This window comes from Mixophyes fleayi, chromosome 1, assembly GCF_038048845.1.
Source record: "Mixophyes fleayi isolate aMixFle1 chromosome 1, aMixFle1.hap1, whole genome shotgun sequence".
In the NCBI taxonomy this organism is placed as follows: Eukaryota; Metazoa; Chordata; class Amphibia; order Anura; family Limnodynastidae; genus Mixophyes; species Mixophyes fleayi.
This window is the reverse complement of record NC_134402.1, coordinates 45,471,252-45,487,694: the sequence shown is the minus strand read 5'-3', so window position 1 is coordinate 45,487,694 and position 16,443 is coordinate 45,471,252. Positions and strand designations below refer to the sequence as shown.

General features: G+C 39.6%; 1 protein-coding gene across 1 annotated transcript; it reads right to left on the bottom strand.

Annotated features, from left to right (window-relative positions):
- Positions 1-6,967: 6,967 nt before the first annotated feature.
- Positions 6,968-15,871, bottom strand: CLRN2 (clarin 2). Its single transcript, XM_075188998.1, has 3 exons — positions 15,496-15,871; positions 10,872-11,051; positions 6,968-7,549 (listed from the first exon to the last, which is right to left on the bottom strand). The coding sequence occupies exons 1-3, from the start codon at positions 15,746-15,748 to the stop codon at positions 7,284-7,286; spliced, it is 699 nt and encodes a 232-aa protein (XP_075045099.1). The 5' UTR covers positions 15,749-15,871; the 3' UTR covers positions 6,968-7,283.
- Between the last annotated feature and the right edge of the window lie 572 nt (positions 15,872-16,443).

The window sequence follows — 16,443 nt, the reverse complement described above, 5'->3', positions numbered from 1 at the left end:
TGCCACCTAGTGGTGCAGAGAGGGAACCTGTGGAACGACAAGATCAAGCAAGTCAGCTAGTTTAAACACAAGTTTACAAAAGTGTTTAGTATCATGAAATTGATTTTACAGTATAACAGTATTGTAAGATATCCAATACCAAAATCAAATCCATCATGGGCTTGGTTTTTGTAAAAGAAGACTGCCATTTCAGGAATATAAATACACAAAATACACAGCATAGTACATGCATCTGAGTCCATTGTAATGTCATGTGACATGTGTGGTTTTAGATGCCACAGAATGTATCTATGATTAACCCTTTTGATTGACAGTAAATAATAAGAATAATGAAGGAGATCAGTTATAAAATGCAAATTGACCACTACAATGTGCAAAAGACAATTTTGATCATTATGCCTAAAAAGAGCAATAATGTCACAAATAATGTGCTTATTGAGAAAATTCAGACATGAAAAGATATGTACATTGTTTTGCACCAAGCATAATTGTACAAACATTACTGACATTGGGAAGTTATATTCAAATGATAAAAATGTGAGTTTATTGGGAAACTATTTGCAGTGCCAGGAAGATATGCAGGGCACCTAGCAGCAGATAATATGAACCTCCCAAGGCTAGAGAGTGTAACTAATCCAGCGTCTGACTAGACAGAAGCCATGACCAATCCAATCAGGTGCCATATTAATTACACACCTATTCATACCACAGAGTGCTATAAGCACTCATTGGTACTAGTGCTGGCATAATTCCTGGCTAGAAAAAGGTAATGGCAGGGGGTGGGATCCCTGGTAAATCCCTAACAGGCAATGGGGGCTGAGAAGACTTTGTCCAAAAGAAGACAAGACTATTAAAGCTGCATTACCACCTAAAATGGTGTACACTTTCGGTCACCACCTTAAAATTGCAGAAAGGGGTGTGTGAGGGGGAGGACCAATCACAAGCCGCAATGTCTGCGATTGTGGCTTATGTTTGGTCCTCCACTCCACCCCTGCAGTGTGACAGAATCCTGGGTGTGAGGCAGAACTTTGAGACAAGCAATGGAACACCAAGAAAAAAGCTGCATGCAGCAGCCCCTGGGGTTTTGGGGAGTGGGAGGAGCTAATTGGTTAATGGAACTTTAATGAGGCACAGACACATTTTATACTAAAATGAACATCACACAAGTTTAAAGAGATTTAATGTAAGGAAATGGAAATAGTAACATACTAGAGCTGTGCCTACACAAGACTTGCATACAGATAGCGCTTACAAAAGTCTCACAATCCTTCAATAGCTCAGACCTGCCAGAATATCAGGTATATTTATACATGTTTTCATTACAATGTGGTTGGTTCCCCCTCCACCCATCTAGTGATCTTCTGAGTGCACCCAGTGTTGAAGTGGTAAAGCTAAAACATGTTACCAATTACATACCTGTCAAACAAGGCCACTCTCTAATCCACCCTAACCACTCCACTGTCTGCCCAGACCATGCTCATTTGCTCCTTTCTGGCAGGTCATGTGTTTTAAGTGAATGTTTACAGCCATAATATATTGATACAGAGAAGGAATGATGACAGACAGAGAAGTATAATAAACAGAAACAGATATATTTACTTAACTTCGATTACTGGTTAACATACAGGTACAAGCATTTTGCCCTGCAAAGTCGCAGATTTCCAGCGACTTGCAGAAGTCAGAACTTAATACATTTACCTTCTGGAATCATTGTAGGAAAACCCAGCTGTCATCTGCTAAGATACTTCACTATAAGAGATACTATGGCACTGGCAACATCAAGATCCACTGGAGAGAATCCAAAGACTTTGCTCAAGCACAAGATTTTTATGCTGACACTATCAAAAAGTTATAGAAAATGGCAGCAGCATTACATGCAAGCTTATATTGTAATAAGAATGTATTGTGTATATGCTTTCACTCGTCAGTTAAAATGTAATCAATATTGTAAAGCCTTGCATTATTTTGTATATAAAAACATATAGGTTTAATGCAATGGACATCATAGGGTATATTTACTAAAGTGCGGGTTTGAGAAAGTAGAGATGTTGCCTATAGCAACCAATCAGATTCTAGCTGTCATATTGTATAATGTACTAAACAAATGATAGCTAGAATCTGATTGGTTGCTATAGGCAACATCTCCTCTTTTTTCAAACCTGCAGTTTAGTAAATATACCACCATGATTTAAATCCACTTATGCCCCACCATGCTCCATTTGAGTACCAGAATTTGGGCTGTAAACAATACATTGTAAATATAAGAACACTCACATCAGGACAGAGTATTTCAGGACATTAGTGTACTGATTCTGTTACCTGTCCACGTATGTGATGAATGGTAAAAGGGGCAGTATGATGATGTGGGAGAGGCAATGGAGGCAAGTGGAAAGTCACAGACTGAGAGGAAGATAGTGAAAGTAGCAGGGTCCTCCAACAGAGTAATGATTCTCCTGTCAAATTGCTAAGAGAAGATTGTAGCGTCAAATGTACCTGTACATGACACATAGCTCGTGTGTGATACATATGTTCGACAGTTACATGATCGACATTTATATAATCTACACCATAATATAGACAAGGTTGAAAAGTCGACAATAATGGCCGACAATGTTATTAGGTCGACAATTGAAATGTAGGCTGTATTATTAGGTCGACAATAATATACCCTAACCCTAACCATATAACACTGTCTACATTTGAATTGTCGACCTAATAATACTGTCAACATTTGAATTGTCGACTTAATGTTGTCAATTTTCTGAATGTCGACCAAATGAATGTCAACCACATACCCATAGCTCATACTTCCAAATTGTCAGACTATTAACTGCTCTGCTAGCATAATTGCTCAACAAATCAGAATGAGGTGTGTGGAATGTATTATCTTTTGTTAACTTCTTTGCAAGTTGTGCTTCTGGTAATTCATGATGTAAGATATAGTTTTTTGGATGCTGGTTCACAGCAATTTTTAGTGACATCACTGCTATCTCACCCATATTTGCTAAATTGACCTACAGTCACAGCCTGGAACTTTTAGGGCACACTTACATCATACTTGCCCACTCTGCCAGAATATCCGGGAGACTCCCGAAGTTCAGGTAGGACTCCCAGACACCTGGGAGAGCAGGCCATGCTCCCGCATCCTGCCCACTTCTAGAGAGGTGGGCTGGATGGGGGTCTCCATGAAGCGATTTGCGGCGGATCACTTCATTCTGGCCTCAAACTATACAAAACCAGGGGCGCACGCAGGAAAAAAATATAGAAAGAGAGCTGCTGCGTGCGGAGCATCTCAATTTCGGCTGCACTGTATTGTACTACAGCCGCGGCACTGTCAAAGAAGCGTCTTCGACAGCGCCGCGGCTGCTGTATAGTACAGTGCCGCTATGTAGGGGCACTGTTTAGCCCCCGTTCTTCGCGGAGGGGAGGGGTTTCTGGAGAACCAGAAACCCCCCTGCGTGCGCCTCTGAAAACTACACACTCTGTCCCTCATCCGCAGTCACACCTCCCCTCCCCTATAAAATAAAACGTTATCAACTATTGTTTACATCGAAGCACTATCTGCACTTTATCCTGCTTGTAAAATTAAGTTGACTAAGGGATCACCGATCCCCATGACAAACCATTCCATGGGGTATTTCAGTTCAAGGTCGTGGAGTGAACACAGGCCCAGGGGCCAGGCGATTTCCCGGCCCCCTTCCCCTTAATCATTTGTGTGTTTACTAATCCCGTCTCTCATAAGGCCTGTTCCAGTTTAATGCTTGTTAAGCTGTGAAAGTGTGTCTGAGCCATAAGTGTCCATGTACAAATAGTAAGCGTTGCCCAGGTGTATGCCTACAACCTAATGCAGCTATCTCAGACAACAGGTGTTTTTTTGGGAGGGCAACAATATGTAGTAAGTCAGAAATCTTTCTGTAAATGTTTATGGTCAACTTTGGTGATATATGTAATAATGCATAAAGCAATTTTTTTTTCTTTTATAATGTACACTACTAATGTGCAGTGTTTTATAGGCACACAATGCATTTGCCTTAGACAACAGAATGGCTAGCCACAGCCTTGGCATTGTATCACTACTTTAAAGGAGCTTTTTCATTTTTCTGTCCATCACCCCCTACAACAAGGGTTCTGTTATTTATACCCCTGCATGTAGCCAGGGGCTTATCTGTGTCCTGCTTGCCAGAAAGACATAGTGATATGAGTTAAGTCATTAAAGTAATGTGATCTGTTTGGTTGAATTGATGTCTCTGTACACAGAGTTCAGCTTTCTGTCCCTGCATCCTGCTGTGCTGGCACTTAACAGGATCACCTCCTGATAACAAATGAAATGTCTAAGTTATACTTGATTTCCCTGTTTTACCCAGTTTGTTTATTACTGTGTTTGTCCCCAATTGTAAAGCGCTACGGAATGTGCTGGCGCTATATAAATAAATGTTGATGATGATGATTATGAGTTTGAGGTTTAAGATTTGGGGGCCTATTTATGAAAAAGATTGATTTTTTTTCTAGTTGTGAAATAAAAATAAATTAGTGCAATTAATAAAAAGCAAAATGTGGCCGATCAGGGCTGGTGCTGACTGACATTCCCAGTGTTCCCCTGCTGGAGTTTGCGCATGTGCAGTGATGCCTCTTTGGCGTTTCACAGCTCATGTGCCGCTCCATCGTACCCAGACACCTATTCCGATCCCTGTTCTGTTCAGAGCAGGGACTCAGAGGCTATGGGGGGCGGAGCGCCCGCACCAAAATAAACCAAATATCAGAGCTGACATGGTGCCCTGGTAAGTGCGGCACCATCCTGTCATGCTTACCACACCTATCGTATTCCGCCGGCCTTGTCACCGTGAGCAATACTCAGCTGCCCCAGTGATACTGTCTCACATCAGCAATGGTTAACTAACCACTTTGCTGGCCCAGTCTCTCGCACTTTTGCAGTGGAACTGAAATGCCACTAATTAAAAACTAAATAAATAGCCTCCCTGATTAGTTTTCTCCTTTTTCCTTCATCAACTATTCATGGACGTCCTGATCTTGTCAATGTCACTGCTGTGCCACATTTTCTCCACCTATTGATGATAGTTTTGACAGTGTTCCGTGGCACATATAATGCGTTTGAAATTCTTTTATATCCCTCTCCTGATTGGTGCCTTTCAAGAAAGCGATCCTGAAGATGTATTGAATGCTCCTTGGTAAGATGCAACCAAGAAAACTGCACGGAAATCCTAAAGGAACAGCTGCTTTTTATTTGGGGTTAATCAGAATCACTTTTATTGCTTGCAGGTGTATATTAATTACCTTTGAACATGATATTGAATGTGATTGGTTTACGCTGAAGCCCCATTATGATATGGTGTGCTGTGCACACTTATGCAACCAGGGTATTGAAAAATCGTATTTTCTAAAAAATTTATTTTTATTTTACAGCTGCACTTTGTTAATTGCAAGGTCTCATTAAAGGTGGAAAGCGGTAGACTTTTTATATCCACTGTATAGTAATAGGTTTTCCAATTTCTTCCATTCTGCAATCCTAAAAGTATAAACAACATGATGTATTTATTTTTTTGGAATTACCTGCATTTCTCTGATATCTTCCAAACTGTCTTTCTTTAAATTTTGATGCATACATACATTCTTATGGATAAAGCTGTCTGTATGGATCGTTGCTGGACTGATTCCAATTTATATTGATTTTGAGTATTCAAGGTGACTGATGAATTTTGGATACATCCATTTTTTATTATAGGTACCGTGATTTTATAATCAAGAGAGGATTTATCAAGGGGATCTAAGAATATTTAAGAAGACTCTCACATCAATTTATCTGATCATAACATTTTGAGATTTACATATTTTTATATTTTCATCTATTTCTAGGTGCACTGATCATTCAATACATGCATGTGATTTTTCAATTAGATTTTTTATTTTTATTGTTGTTCTGATTGTTTTAGTGTTTGTATGTAATATATTTGTTTATTTTTGCAATATTCCACGAGCTCTATTTTATATTTATTACCAGGATAGAGATGGTACATTTTCCATCGCTGTGAACTTTTTTGATTTTTATCAGTTTCATTTTGGCCTCTTAAGCCGCTCAATGAAAACCGTACGACTGCCACCCACTTTCCCCCAAAAAAGTTCATCCTCTCAGAATGTGTACTTATAGAAGTAACAGACAGTGCTTTGCCTCCCTTTACTATCATGCTCATAGCCCAAAACGCATGCATTATATGGCTAACAGTAAGCTTTCCTTCTACCAAAAAAAGTGAATTCATGAATCATGAAAAATTACGTTTTTTGAGGGCATGTGCCTGTCTTTGCAGAAATGCGCCAATTTATACAGATATATGGAGAAGGGGGACAAGATGACTGTATCTGCGGGGAGGGGGAGCTTTGGCAGCTTGTAATTGGAGGACCTGAACACGGGACAAGTGCATTTTTCCATCTTGAGATATAGGTGTCATAAGCAAACTCCTAGTGCCTGGAAACCCCCCTCCAAGCCTAGGGAACTGTATAATTGAGGTGGCTGGACCCTGCCCCCACGTCACACAGCTCTGCTTGAAAAGGGAGAGCTGCGTGCACCTAACAGTAGTGCACGCAGCATGCCCATGTATATTATGGGGATAGAAAGAGTTGGAGAGCAGCCAAGCACTGTCTAAAATTATAGACACGCCCCCATGCATGCTGGTCACGCCCACTGGCGGCGTGGTGTGGAAACCCCCCTCTACAAATCCTGCGTTTGCCCCTGGGTGTATATATATATATATATATATATATATAAGATTTTGATTTTGACAGCAGCTGCCTATTAAAAAATCTTGGGGATCTCAACTGTGCAAATTTCAAGGTCACAAAGTAAAAATGTTTCAGGGATGTTACATAACATTTTATAAGTACAATACACACTACTAATGCTTTCACTAGCGTGTGTTATATTGTAAATTTATTCACATTGTACTTGATACAAAATAATAAATGATCATCGAGACACACTCTGGCATTATCATACACAAAGTATAGAATTTAACTTTTTTACAAAATGAAATAGTTCCTTTTTTAGGTATATAGAAGTTCCTTTTGGCCCGGTGCTTCTGGAAATCATTATCACTCCAGAATCAGGCCCCACCTACTCATTGTGACAGTGTTCCACTAACACCCAGATATGAGGGTCATGTGATACCAGTGACTTCTTATATTCTTCATTGAGCTACTGCACCAGGTGAGGAACAGGAACTTCAGCTCCTACATCCTGCGGTGATGGTCATCACGGTCTCTCATACAAGTCTTTAATACATTATGTCCTCTGCAGTTACATTTGCCTCCTCGGTTTTAGTTTTAAACTTCGGAAGGCGGATCCCACTTGCAGCCATGAGCAGCATGTTAAAAGCGTGTGTTGCCCCACTCGCCACACACAGCCAGAAGGAATCTTCATAGCGCTCTTCCAGGATGACAATCCTAAAGACGTTTTCCCGGAAGTTTGCTATCCTTTCTGTCAGCCGGTGAAGTTGGACGGCAGCAATAAAGCTGGTGACCGCAAACACAACGAAGAGACCTGCAAGTATATAAAGTACACTAGTAAAAATAATAACAACAAATGTAACTTAAAATTTGCTTACTATGCAAAGTACATAATTTTGCAGACGTTTCTATGAGTAGCCTGGAAGACCATGATCTACAAATGCATCTTTATAACAGAACTAGTTGCTATGGGTTACAGAACATTTGCATGGTAGTTGCTTTTAAATTAAATGTAAACATGCGAGGCATCTAGTGAATGTCATTGTCCGACTTCTCCCTAATATTTACATTACTTTTGAATAATTACACTGCATGCTGCACCAACTGTAGACAAACACCAAGTGAAGGAGGAAGCGCCAGGTGATCTGATTGTGATCACAGGGAGCTTCCTTGCTTACTTATCTGTGAGAATTGCAGGTGGTGCTGGGAGTATTTTTGCTTTCATTATTCGTCTCATAGAGGCTGATTACCGTGCGCTTCCTCCTTCACGCGGGTTTGAAAAAGTGGAGGTGTTGCCTATAGCAACCAATCAGATTCTAGTTATCATTTATTTAGTGCATTCTACAGAATGACAGCTAGAATCTAATTGGTTGCTATAGGCAACATCTCCACTTTTTCAAACCCGCAGTTTAGTAAATCTAGCCCTCAGTGTGTGAAGAGGTTGGTGATATGGGGAACGGAGGTGTTGGACCCTCTTAATTAGAACCATTAGGGAACCTACCATATCAGGAGAATTTTGCACCCAAGGTAAATATAACTTTTTTAGTTTTACTTAACATAGGTAAACTGTGCCCACAACAACATTGTACAATTTGTATACAGTTCTTTAAGTTTGCTGTTGCCTCATCCATATAATAATCTATATGTTCTGCTATATCCTGGCTTTCAAGAAAAACAGTTTCCTGCATCTCAGCCCGGGAGATTGTGAAGAAGTGAAAGCATACCTAGGGGTAAATGTATCAAGCTGAGAGTTTTCCGGCGGGTTTGAAAAACCAATCAGATTCTAACTTTCATTTATTTAGTACATTCTACAAAATGATATCTGGAATTTGATTGGTTGCTATAGGCAACATCTCCACTTTTCAAACCCGCCGGAAAACTCTCAGCTAGATACATTTACCCCCTAATCTGCATGCACCCTAGATGAGATAGAGTTATTTTTTTTTCAATTATTTGGAATTTGTTAATTATTTGTAAATTAGTTATCTGTTTGTCTCTACATTGTATTAAAAGATTACTTCAGTTTTAACTGTTGCCTGCGAGTATGGAAAATGCTTTCCATATTTATCTGTTTAGTCAATCAAAGTTATTATTTTTACAACTTAACCCTTAGACACACCCATGCTTTGGAGCATATACAATTCTCGGCGGAAATGCCAAAAAACTTGCGGTCCGCGAGATACGTTAATACCTTAATACAGTAATTTACTCGCTGGATTTCAGCTCGCAGCTCCCTGAGCCGCGAGCTGAAATCCAGCTATCTATTACTGTATTAACGGTAATAGTTTTTCCGCAGTGCGGAAAAAAAAGAATTGAATATGCCCCTTTGAGTCTTTACACAGGAAGGTTTTCACAATGTCCATTCCTTTTAAAAACTAACTGTAGCATAATATAATAATATAGTAGTATTATTTTATTATGACACTATAATAATTCTTGTGTGGCCTTTTGTTTTTAATAATTACATTTAATAGACACATTTTTCAAATAGAAGTGCCTACTTAGCCTGAATTGTAGGTTAGATAAGCTATCTAGTAGAGTTTATGAATGAAGTAAGTAAAATAAATGGTTAATTGTTAACCTGAAATTGCACAGCACAGCAGCTCTGTAATAAAGTATTACTTCTTCACTCCATTGTAATCTACTGAACATACTTACCTACTCTTCCAGTATGTCTGGGAGACTCTCCAGTTTTGGGGAGTCCTTCCGGACTCCTAGGAGAGTAGCCCCCCCCCCCCCCCCCTTCTCCCTGATCCTGCTTCTCTTTCTTGTGAAGTGGGCGGAGCCATGGTAAAGTGATTTACCTATCAGGCCCGTCCGCTCTGATAACAAGCACCTCCCTTCAAATATGGCAACTTGCTACAGAGGCGTGAAACAGAGCACGGGGACTAGTTAAATGTAAACACTTTAATTATTTCATGTATATTATTCAGCTCTGTAATATACAGTCTTTGATTTATATTAATGTAAAATAATGATTTTACTCGCTCATTAAGTCCTCAGAATTCCTGTACAACATATTCTGTATATAGGAAATAGTGTATCTATAAAACTCCCAATAGACCTGATTTTGTCACCTAAAGGACAGAGCAAATGTGAGTGCTGTTGGTTGGATTGGGACAGATAATCTGCATATCACATTGGCCTGAAGAGAGGACCCAGTGCAAGTTATTGTACATTGTTGTATATATTTAGTTTTTCCTATATGTAAAAAGCCATTCAATATTTTTGGTCTAGATGGGCAATTCCAGGCCCTTGCTTGCTAATTAATATGCAATACATTTTTAGTACAATCATTCATGTCCAATAGTCAGGTAACATACTAGTAGGTTAAGTGGATGCTGACAAAATTAACCCTAGTCTGTCTGTGTATGTATATTAGGGACTGTAGACTATAAGCTTCAATGGGGCAGGGACTGAAGTGAATGGCAAAAATATTCTCTGTCAGCTGGCGATCCGGCTCCCTCCCTGGTCTCATCCTCCGTCGCGCTGGCAGTGCATGTCGGGCGTGACGTCATCACGCCCGCCCGACATCCATTGCGGAGCGCGACGGAGGAGGAGACCAGGGAGGGAGCCGGATCGCCAGCTGACAGCACGGTAAGTATTTTCTTCTTTTTTTGCAGGGTTTTTTTTTCCCTGCCTCCGAAGGCCCCCTGGGCTGCAGGGCCCATATATATAATCATTTTTTTATTTATTTTTTTATATATAGGGGCCCCGGTGCACTGCTGTGCGTGGGGGCCCAAGAGGTTCTTAAGAGGGCCCTGAATCCAGTGGCTTAGATTTTGATGGAAATTACCCCATACTGTTGCTCTGCACAGTACAATTTATTTTATACTGTATGATGGATGCAATGATCTGGGCTTTATAACCAGACCCGTAAAACATATCATTATGGGTTTTTGTGCTGCACGAAGATCCTCACAGACACTTCCATAAGTAACATCTTCAAATGCATCTGTTCAGCAGCAAAGTGTCTCTGGGACTCACTTACAAACGTGAACAAGTATACAGACAGTACATATATCTTTCCAGTATATCCATCTCCAATTGGCTGACCTGATAAGTACATGCAATACAACCGCATTTGCCATAAAGTAGTTCATGCATCACTTGTATAATATTATAATTATTTTTACCTGCAATGAAATTCCATAGACATATGCCTGCAGGACCTTTAATTGACCGGTATGGGACTTTCAGTGCATTGTAAATACAGAACCCAAAACTGATCAGAGCAAAAGAAATGGCTGCACAGAGGAAAAGGATAATGATGACATGAAGGGCGGTGTTCAGTGTTTTCACCATATCTGGGAATACTGTAAATAGAAACACAACAGATTACGTGACTAGAATAATAAAGCGTTACGGAAGTTGCTGGCACTATATAAATAAATTATGGTGATGGTGAATATCTACAGTGGGCACTGGATGGATACCACACAATGGTTCTGCACTGGTATACTTTGATGGCCCCGCAGTACATATCAAGGGGCACTCTCCTCGCTCGGGAGTCACTGTATCAAACTGGAAGAGCACCTAAGTTTCAGGGGGGGCTGGAAAATTTTAATAGGCGCAAAAGGTGCAATGTAATCAAAGTCCAATGCTCCACCACTTTAGAACCTTGCTTTAATTAAATTAAACTCTCAGTTTAGCCTTATTTATGGCTTAAATTAATTATGGCAGTGAGGGGACAATGCCGTTATTACTTGTGGCACTTTGTGTATATCTTCTCCACCAAAGTGCAACGGGAAGGTACCAAATGAGTCCCATTAAATGATGAGACCCGATCTCCTCAAGCTCAGAGCCCGTGCTCAAGTCTTCTTTTTGGAAATGTCCTTGTGCCCTCCTCATAGCAAGGACCGCCCCTAAAAATTCACCATCTCCATCTCTTTATCTAATTTCAATCACCTCACACTGCAAAATGAAATCTAATATTTCCTCTGGTCTGCAAGAAACCCTAAGGCTGGATACACACTACAGAAATTTTCTTCTGATGTTTTATCTATATCGTTTCTTTCCAGTGACTGATAAAAAAATAAGTCCCGATTAGCGTATCGATTCATGTGTGCACACTATACACATTTTACAATATTTACCTTCAGATCTGTGCTCTTCATCGGTCATAACCATCGGCTGAAAACATTGTGAATCTGTAAACTCTATGGAGATCCTGATTGTGAGTGCACACACACTGCAGGATTGGAAGGATACCGTTCCATTACTGAACGATCAACGATTTCATGTGCTTTGGGGCGACAGTCGTTCATCGCTTCAGCGCATACACTAATACGATATTGGGCAGACCAGTTGTTTATCATCCGATTGACCCAATAATCGTCTGAAATCACTGTAGTGTGTACCTAGCCTTACTTGGCACTGAATTCCTTTATACAGCCCAACCCCTCCCAAAATTGTGTGCAAAGCTGTGTTCTTTTTCAAATGCCGCCATGATGTTATACAACCCTATGTGCTATGGAGGAAATCTAAGTGCACATGCCCAAATTAAAACACAGCACCATCAAAGGGGATTTTGCACTTATAATATGTGCTTTGTAAATGTCCTCCACTGTCTATCAGTGTAATGGAAATATAGAATAATGACAGAAGATAAAGGTCTGTTGACCCACCTAGTCTGCATGTTTATTAATGGCATGTTTACTGCTATTCATTCAACTATATCTGTTAGGAGGCTATTTCAGTAGAATAATATTTAATAATAAATTTCCCAACAATCCGTTTCCAACAGTGTCGTTTTCTTGCTACACTTAAGTTATTCCGATAAATACTCCTCTGCTGGACCTCACGTACTTCAATGTTTAAATTCACCGGCCCCCAATCTTTTCTGTCTTCTATTTCCATAGCTGATTTTTTTTAAATGTGTTTTATATTAGAACTGCTTATTTGAATGTATAGTCCACCAGAGCCAATTCATTATGCCTATATCAGTAGCAAAAACAAAAACCATGCACTTTGGTGCAATGGTACCCACTGGGGTGGGGTTGAAATTTTTTTGCAGTTCAAGCTGACTAAGTGAATTCTACCCCATGCTGAATAAATTGTTAGTTTGAGAATGGTGGTATTGGAAGGTGAGTCACGTTTTTCCTAAATCATTTTCCACTCATGGTGCCAGTTTCTGCAACCCAGACATTGTCTATCTCCGAGCAGATAGTTATAAACTATCACCTTATAGTAAAGTAGGACAGGCTATGGATATCCTATTCTTTGGCAGTAGACCTAGATGCCATGGCTTCATTTCAGTAGACAATTCTCAATTTATTTCAATCATACAGCACACCCAACAAAAAGCATCTTTGATATTTTATTATTTGTAAGTCTGGGTATGTTATAACGCAAACAAGGCATTTGTCTTGGGTTAGAGGGGTTTTTGATCATAAAAAAGTACTTCCTCTGTTAAGTTGTCTACCTGCTTTTACTCTGTTTGGGGCATATTCAATTAGCTTTCGGATTCGCGGTAACGCGCGTTACCGCGAAAAGTGCACATTCTTGCGGGTATTACGGTACCGCATTAACGCGGATTTTCGTTCGCAACCCTATGGGCTGCGAATGAAAATCCACGTTATTGCGGTACCGTGTATTACGTTTCGCGGCTGTTCCGGCGCGTTACCGCGAATCCAAAAGCTAATTGAATATGCCCCTTAGACTCTTGTAGACTGCACTATTGGCTTTACTGAAGGAAGGGGAGGGGAGAAGATGGATAGAAAGGGCCTCAGTTTTTGGGGGAAATCAGTTAGCTGCGAAGTGTCTAAGGAACATTTCCTCGCACCCAATGAGCGTAAATTTCTATCATACTTGCTGGCAATGTGTGTGGCGCGATGTTCGCACAGCACATCGCCGGCAGTTGAATTTACCCCAAGGTGTTTCTGCGCAAAATACCGGCAATTACGGTACATCTTCGCTCATGAGATGGGAGCAAAAATGAGCTAAGAGCAGGGGTGTCAAACTCGCGGCCCAAAAGCATATTTTCTGCAACCCACAGCTCAACTCTAAACTACAGTGTAAAAATAAAGCCAGTATTTATGTGCTCTATGCAAAACCTGTCTTTGAGAAAGTTCGACGAAACGCGTCATTGATTGTTTGTGTGGGCAAAGGAATTTCTACTCATACAGATACTGAATGACTGAAAAAAGTGCCACCGTCGGGTAGTTATAACCCCTAACATTCTCTTACACGATTGCGTAGGAAGCTTCTATAACTGTGAGTAGTATTACGTTGGAATCTCATCCAGCTCCTGTCGGTCGTTGATAAAAGTGTTCGAATGATCTAACACCGGAACTCGCAACACAGTTTTTTTTCCAGAGGAGAGAATTAATGCTCCATGGGCTTTATTATAAAGAAAAGTGGATTTTATTGATGTCAATATATGGAATTGGGATCTACGTCTACCTAAAGGCATTGGAAGAGTCTTTTTATCTGTCTTTCTAAATCACCACTTCCCAGTTATTCTTATTATTTAATATTGTTTTTATATGTCTGTTGATTACAGTGTTTCTTAGTGATGTATTTTAATAATTTATTAAATGTTTTTATTTTGTTAAACTGTATCCTCTGAGCATTGGTGATACTATTCTGCCATAGTCCAACTTGCAAACCAATTGTCATTCTATATTGCATTTATAACTAGTTAGGAGTTTTTAGTGCTCTATACCCTTCTCTTTTATACTAGTTCTATAGGGGGGGGGGGGGGGGTTAGCAATACCCCATTATACAGCTGTGATTACTCATTTTACTATAGCTGGATATTATTTTTAATTTTATGCAAAAAAATTGCCCATGCACCCCTTACATGATTTGCCCAGATGCAAAGTTGCACCCTTTCACTGACTTTGCTCCTAACTTTAAATGATGCCCAAAAGTTGCACTATATGGTTTCTACTAGGAGAGATAAAAGCCTGTGGTATCAAAATAATTAGAAAATAAAAATATATGCAGCTAATTCAATTATATTTACTTGCATAAATGAATTAACTGCACAATTAAATAAAAAAATAAAACATAAACAGTATACCTACTTTAAATTATTATTTGGTCATCTATCCAATCTTTTATCAACATAACCTTTTTAAACAAAGCATCATTAGCAATACTTCCCACAGCAGTCCAGCTGTCACTGCTACTATTGCTATTTGCCTACGTTTGGCAACCAGATATCGGCTGCACTTTCTATCAAGTCACAGGGATACTGTAGTCTCATGATATTCCTGGTGCTGTAATGTGTTATACTGTGACAATGAAGCACAATATAGTACTTTGCATAACATTGTACTATCACAGTTTAGCACATTATAATAGGCCAGGGCTGTCTGCGCAGCTTTAACTCTATGACATTGTCTTGTTATATAGCAAGAAGCTGGCAGCCAGGGTTAATGAGACAGGGTCTGTAGGAGTAATTGTGAATGCCGCATAAAGTAAGTATTGATAATATTAATATATTAAAATAATGTCTTTATAGGCACTAGTGGACCTGCAAATAATAATTTTGGATGGAGCAACATATTAATACAACCTTAAAATACAGTCGTTTATTTACGGTAAAAAAAAGGACAACAATACTATTAATATTTGTTATTCATCTTGTTGGAATAAAAGAGGCAATAATAATTATGTGAACTGGCAACTGATAATATTCTGGTGAAAAAGAGTTTACTTATACAGATTAAAGGTTCATATAACAATCAATTGTTCTGTAGTAAAACAATATATTTATCAATCACTGTCGATGAGCAAGAAATATTTACTCACTTTTAAACGTGAAAGTTCGTTTTCCCAGTCCGCATTGCCGCACTTTGCCCCCCTGGAAGAGTCCATAATAGATGTCCCCAACGAACTTTACCAACTCTGGATCTGACGCATTGACCAAATCAACTCCTGTCTGACACAGAATCTTCCCAGTCATCCATTTCTGGGTCGCCATGGCAACAATGATCAGCAAGAAGGACACCAAACTTAAAGCAGAAGCCAAGGAGAATATTGTTTTCTTGAAGCACCCAGGCATTATAAACACTTCAAGAAATCATCCCTGGCACTGCCATGCAGCCACAATACCATTTATTCACACATATTGTAATATTCACATTCCTAGGTTGTTCCATTTTTAGCTCAGTGCTACTTGGCTTGAAGACGTGGATCAGTGATGATGTGCAGGACTTCCTGTAACACAGGCTGCATGCAGCAAGGCATCTCGCAATGAAGATCTTCAGCAGAGTGTAACATTGGTGTAGGTTGAGTCGTAGAGGCAGTAACTCTATCTCTAGTGCTCTGCTAGTATTTCATCAGACTCCTTTATTGTCTCCTCTTTAAATACTCAGATGACAATTGCTGTGCAGCGGTACTAGACATTCATACACTGTGTGTTTATTTAGTTTAAATTGTGTTTTTCTTAATAATACTACGGATATTAAAGTAAGACTTTGCCCATACAAGGTAAGTTCAATGGTATATTTCATTTAAAGGCCCATCTATCCAAAATGTTCTTCCCAGTTCATTGGAGTAATTTATAATAAACTGTTACAGAATAAATGCAGGATCTTGACAATGGGGATTCTAACTGTGCCTTTAACTGAAATATTCATATTCTAGGGACAGTATATATACCCTATTTGCTGGCGTATAAGACTACTTTTTTGCCCTGAAAAACATGCCTCCAAGTGGGGGGGTCGTCTTATACACCGGGTCCAGTATCGCGCGGTA